The following is a 6,000-nucleotide window of genomic DNA, read 5'->3' on the forward strand; positions in this document are numbered from 1 at the left end:
CCAATATAAGAAATAGCTGTTTCCACTAATCTTGTACTAGAAAGCACCAGCATTATTTTTCTCCTAAAAGCGAATAACCAATTTTAGAAAAGTGTGATGTCTAAATTGACTGACCATTGACACCATTTGTCTCATTTGTCAGTAGTAACATCAAATCTATCATTTTCAGCAGTAGTCATAAAAATGGTTGAGTGTATCACGACAATCCCCTCCCCAAATATTTCATTTTGAAAAAATATGGGACTCTGAAAAGGCTTACAGAAACAAAAAAAATCAAGGAACTTATTTGCCCTCTCGATTACCAAGTAGATTCATTTTCCTGCAAAAAAACTTAAAAGATTCAAACACAAAAACTTCTGTGCTCAGTATAATCTGAAGCACAATCATCATGGCTCTTTCCAAGGAGGTCAAGAAGGTACAAAACTCTGCAACCAGTGCACCAGGCCTTTACTTTGGGCAGATTTAGCCAATAATCTTTTTGTTAAAAGGGACAGACCCAAACATTTTACCTCATGCCAATTTTAAAATAACTTTTTAAAAAAGAACACTGGTACTGACAGGGTTACTTTTATGTTTAATCTCTTAAAAAATACCTAGATACCAAACTGCTGAAAATGGCTATATCCATATAATAGGATTAAGGGTAACTTTGTTATTTGTTTGAAATTTTATAAATACGTCTATTAACGAGAAAAAAACATTCTAAACAAAAATTTGACTACATAGATTATTTTAATATTGGTAAAAATAGCTTATTGGCTCTGTGGTCATCTGCTTTTCAGAAGCCAGTGATAATTAAAATCCAAAGGAATAGGGTGTGTGGCAAATTCCCTTGTTCCTAGGACATCTTGGGGTCAAAGGGTAACTTAATACAAAACATCAGTAAAATGGTAAATTTGTCCCCCCCCCAACACTGCACTAGCATTGCTTTTCATTGCACAATTAAACCTCAAGAGGCTCTTTAGAAAGCATCACCTAATAATATCACTCATGAGCTCTTTATTCTAGGGAGACACTAATTCAAACATTGCCTAAAGCAAATGTGGTGTACTTTCATGTACTGACACTTCCAAATTAAAAAAAAAAAAAAAAAGGAAAATCAGAAAAAGATAAAGAAAAAAAGCAAAGGAAAGGGATAGATAAAGAACAAGAAATAAAGAAAGCCCTCACCGTCTCACTGGAGATCTACTCCTTCTATGCCTGGGTGGAGGTGGCATTCGTCTTGGTGGGGTTCTTCTGCGAGGAGATGGCCGCCTTCTCGGACTTGGCCTCCTTCTAGGGGAGTATGATCTGCCAGAACAAACAGAATTAAGACCTGAATAAACAAGAGCAAGGGACGAATTCCTTGATACAGCTTTCTCAACAACTATATATATATATATATATATATATATATATATATATATATACACACACACATTTTTTTAAAAGATTTTATTTATTTATTCATGAGAGACATAAAGAGAGAGAGGCACAGACACAGGCAGAGGAAGAAAGAGGTTCTTTGCATGGAGCCTGATATGTGACTCAATCCCGGGTCTCCAAGATCACACCCTGGGCTGAAGGTGGCGCTAAACCGCTGAGCAACCTGGGCTGCCCAACAACTAGATTTTATTTTTTTTTTCTTTTTTTTTCCAACAACTAGATTTTAAAAATGGACTTCAAGGCATACCATTTTCCATTTACGTAGAGATTTTTATGGTACACAGAAAGTGTCCTCAGATTCTCTCTTTAGGTCCAAAGAATAACACTTGTACTAAATGCTTTCTACTGCTCTGAAATTATTTATCTAATTCTACCCAGAGGGATGCCTAGGTAGAAAGCTCAGTGGTTGAGCATCTGTCTTTGGCTCGGGTTGTGATCCCAGGGTCCTGGGACTGAGTCCCACAGGGAGCTTGCTTCTCCCTCTATGTCTCTGCTTCTCTGTGTCTCTCATGAATAAAATCTTAAAAAAAAAATTCTATCCAGAGAGCAGCATGCAAAACCCAAGATCTATGTCGATCTTGAAGCCATAGCTCACCTTGATCGGGATCTATGACGCCGTCTAGGTCGAGTATGAGACGGAGAGCGAGACCGTGTCCGGGATCTTGATTTGGAACGTGACCGAGATCTTGGTCGGGTCTTCTCCTTCTCCTTTTCCTTTTTGGAATTTTTCTCCGGAGTAGGTTCTTTAGGCTCTGGTACAGGTTCGGGTTTGGGAACTTTCAGGATGTCACTGTATAAACAGAAAGCTTATTTTTTTTCCTTTTTCAGCTGACTCCTAAGTCATAACATAATGACATAGTAGGATTTTTCTTTTTAAAATGTTCTCAGGGGTGCCTGAAAACAGGATGGCTCAGTCAGTTAAGTGTCTGCCTTCTGATCAGGTCATGATCCCAGGGTCCTGGGATCCTCAGGCTCCCTGGCTCTCTGTCAAATAAATAAAATCTTAAGAAAATAAATAAACAAAATTAAATGTTTTCAAAATCCATGAAGACTTCTCCTTAACCCTAGATATATACACATCACTGAAACTTAAAGAGCAAGTAACGATCCTAACCACAAACATTTTTAAAGTACAAAGCTGTCCACAATATTGGAGAAAAAAGGCAAATTACAATATATAAAATATCTGAAACAATACAACCACCTGATAGCAGTGGTCACCTTCAGGGCATTTACTTAAAACTCTTCTGTAGAATTGGAATCTTTTCAACAAGCTGATTTTATGATTTAAAAAATATAAAAGGGGGGGGATCCCTGGGTGGCTCAGCGGTTTGGCGCCTGTCTTCGGCTCAGGGCGTGATCCTGGAGTCCTGGGATCGAGTCCCACATCGGGCTCCCTGCATGGAGCCTGCTTCTCCCTCTGCCTATGTCTTTGCCTCTCTCTCTCTGTCTCTCTCATGAATAAATAAAATCTTAAAAAAAATATATATATATATATATAAAAGGGAAATAAGTAATTTTATGTTTGTAATTCAATTATATTGGCAGCCAGTTATTAACAGCCTAAACTATGATATTTATAAATGAATTTTTATATACTTGCCTAGTAGAAGTGGCCTCTTGTACTGAAGGTTCTTTTACTTTCACTGATGGTTCTGGGAGCTCTGGAGTTTTTTCCTTCTTTTCTGGAGCAGGGGAAGGACTCCGGCTCTTGGTTCTGTGACGGGGAGATCGAGAATGACTGCGCTTTCTCTCTCTCCTGACAGGGGAAGATCGTCTTCTAGGGGAAGGAGATCTGGATTTGCGTCTAGGATGAAAGTAATTTTTTTCAGGTTTTTGAATAATGTGGATTGGGAGAGATCAAAGGGCAAATTAATCTTTTTAATTACACCACTGTTTGTTATACCTGAGAAATTCCTTGTGAAAATAAGATATCTTGTCATATTTCCTTAACAGGGGAAGGGCCAAAAGAAAACCAGAAAGGCAAGCAAACAAAGGTAACAATATTTTCCGGTATACCAGTTATAAGAGGAAAGCCCTGACCCAGGACTCTAGATTTAGATTTTTAATCATTCCTAGGGACGAGGAGACCAAAGACTAACTTTTCAGAGGAAAGGAATGCTTGAGAGGTAAAATGATATTCCCTAATAGTAACTCAAGTCCAACAAAACAATTTAAATGCAGAAAGATCCCACCACAGAGTTAGGTAGTCTATATATATTTTAGAAAAATGACTAGTGCAATTAAAGTAATATGCTCTTCAAAAGAGGAAAAAAAAAAAGTCAAACTTGCATAGTCTTTGAAAAAGACCACTTTCCTTTACAATTACAGTTTCTCTAACTTGAAGTAAAACAGCAGACCTGGTTCATCAATAGTTAACCACCATGATGTGCTGAACTCTAGAAGACTGCTTCCCTGATAAGGTTTTAATACCAAATATATAAATAAAAATGGACAAAGAAATCTCCTCCTCCCTTTACTAATTCCAGCAGATTTATGAAAAACTTAGAACTCTAAAAATGAAAGCCTAGGAGAATTCTCACCTTTCACCACAAATACAGTAGAAGCTGAGTCGTGGGTTTAAAAATGGGAACCTAACCATAGTCTCATTGGAAGGAAGAAGAAAAATAAGTGATCTGTTTTGGGTTCAGTACAACCATCTAAGAAAAGCAGAACAGGGAATTAGGTAAGTATAATACAACTAGCTAATGGGCACAGACTTCTAATAAAAAGGAAAGAAAAAGAGTAAAATAATTCAATGCTATATTTAAACAAAAGCAATATGGTAAAAAATAAAAATCTAGATTTTGATATAGGAATTAACAGTTGTATTATTCACCAAGATTTTAGAGACAATTATTCTAGTCAAATGTTCGGTCTCAAACAAAACTGATGTATTTCAGGCTAGAGACAAGCCTTATTCAGTCCATTGTGAAAATGAACGATGGAAGAAGTTCTCTGAATAGTGCTGTTAGCTTCCTTTTTATTCTGTGCAATTTTCTACACACAGAATACTTGCAAAACATCAGGTATGCATGCACTGCATTATACCTTCTTGGGCTTCGAGACCTCTCCCTTTTTTCTCTGCTGCTTTCTTTTTCTTCCTTATCCCTCTTATCCTTGTCTTCATCTTGCTTTTTCATAGATGCCAACTTTTCTTGTTCAATCTGCAAAGATCAAGTTTTCAAAGTAAACACAGCTGAACATTTGAGATCAACAAACTGAAGACTTTGCACCTCTCATAAACATCAATGCTGTAAATCATCGGCCTCTGCTTTTCAACAAGACTACTCTCAAGTCTACTTAAAATTGTGATTTAACGTACACTGCCCATATGAAGAACCTGTGCTTACCTTTTACATTGTTACTGAAGTTCAATTTTCTTTTCAACTTAAAGTACTCAAACCATTTTTAAATAAAGTATGTATCAAATTACTGGACTCTAGAAAAATGACATTTTATGAAAATATTTTATTTATTTTAGGAAGAAAGAGAGTGGGTCCATGTGTGCACATGGGGGGGGGATAGAGAGGGAGAGCAACAGACACCCTGCTGGGCACAGAGCCCTCAGGGGCCCGATTCCACAACCCTGAAATCATGACCTGAGCTGAAACCAGGAGTCCGGACGCTCAACCAACTGAGCCATGCAGGTGCCCTGGAAAATGATACTTTAAACTCACAATGTTTGGGGTTGGGTTTGGGGGGGAAGGAGTGGAGAATAAAAACTGAATGGTCAATATATTACAGCAAAGCAAAACAACATGCTGATCCTAGCCAGGTCATGTAAAATTCAAAGGTCTTAGCAATCTGGATACCACGCTCTCAAATCAACATTACACAAAAGAGAAAAGTCTTATTACCTGTCTTTGTTTTATTTCTTCTTTCTTTAGTTCTAGAAAAGCAGAAGGGATTCCAGCGATGTTTTCTTGTGCACTTAAGAGCAGGGGCCACAGTTCTCCCATAAATTCTCTAGCATTTTTTCCATTCAAAAACCCAGTCAGGTTGATTTGCATCATTTTGGAGTCTGGATTCTGCAAAAAGACATGACAGGAAGAGAAACAGGTTACTTCAAAACAAGCCAACCAACCAACCTAAAACTCATTAAATTAGTATTTTTTAAGTCTACCATAGGGGCTTAAATACAAATATATTCTTTACTACTTAAATAGTTTTCCCTAAGTTTCTCAGCAATATAATCTCTAGCACAGATTACCAAATTCTCTCTCACTCTACCAAAGCATCAGAGCAGCCTGTTAATCCTTTGTGGATTTCGTAAGTATTTTTAGACTACGTGGCTGTTAGTGGGCCTTACATTTATTAACTTTAAAAACCATCATGAACATCCACAAATTCCTGCATTTACTAACAAGGAAAATGTTTGCTTGCTTGGGAATTTTCCCCCAATGAGAAATTGAAAAAGTACATAAACTGTTCACTTCTCTAACACTATTAAGATAGCTTTCTATAAAATATCTACCGTCCAGTTATGAAAACTAACAAGTTATGCATGCACTCTGTAACTTTTGAAGACTAAGCTGAAAGCCTGAATACTATATAAAGAAAATCTATTATAAC

At 37.1% G+C, this 6,000-nt stretch overlaps 1 protein-coding gene across 10 annotated transcripts in view; it reads right to left on the minus strand.

Annotated features, from left to right (window-relative positions):
- Positions 1-6,000, minus strand: part of SRRM1 (serine and arginine repetitive matrix 1) — a 35,485-nt gene that overhangs the window by 19,913 nt on the left and 9,572 nt on the right. For 9 of the 10 annotated variants that reach the window (XM_077899096.1, XM_077899097.1, XM_077899098.1 and 6 more), the window contains 5 exons: positions 5,286-5,456; positions 4,477-4,592; positions 3,029-3,232; positions 2,021-2,215; positions 1,171-1,290 (listed from right to left, as the gene is read on the minus strand). In XM_077899096.1, coding sequence (XP_077755222.1) covers positions 1,171-1,290; positions 2,021-2,215; positions 3,029-3,232; positions 4,477-4,592; positions 5,286-5,456 — 806 coding nt within the window. The remainder of the gene's footprint in view (positions 1-1,170; positions 1,291-2,020; positions 2,216-3,028; positions 3,233-4,476; positions 4,593-5,285; positions 5,457-6,000) is intronic. The other variant, XM_077899094.1, reaches the window with a different exon arrangement.

This window comes from Canis aureus, chromosome 5 (assembly GCF_053574225.1).
Source record: "Canis aureus isolate CA01 chromosome 5, VMU_Caureus_v.1.0, whole genome shotgun sequence".
Classification (NCBI taxonomy): Eukaryota; Metazoa; Chordata; class Mammalia; order Carnivora; family Canidae; genus Canis; species Canis aureus.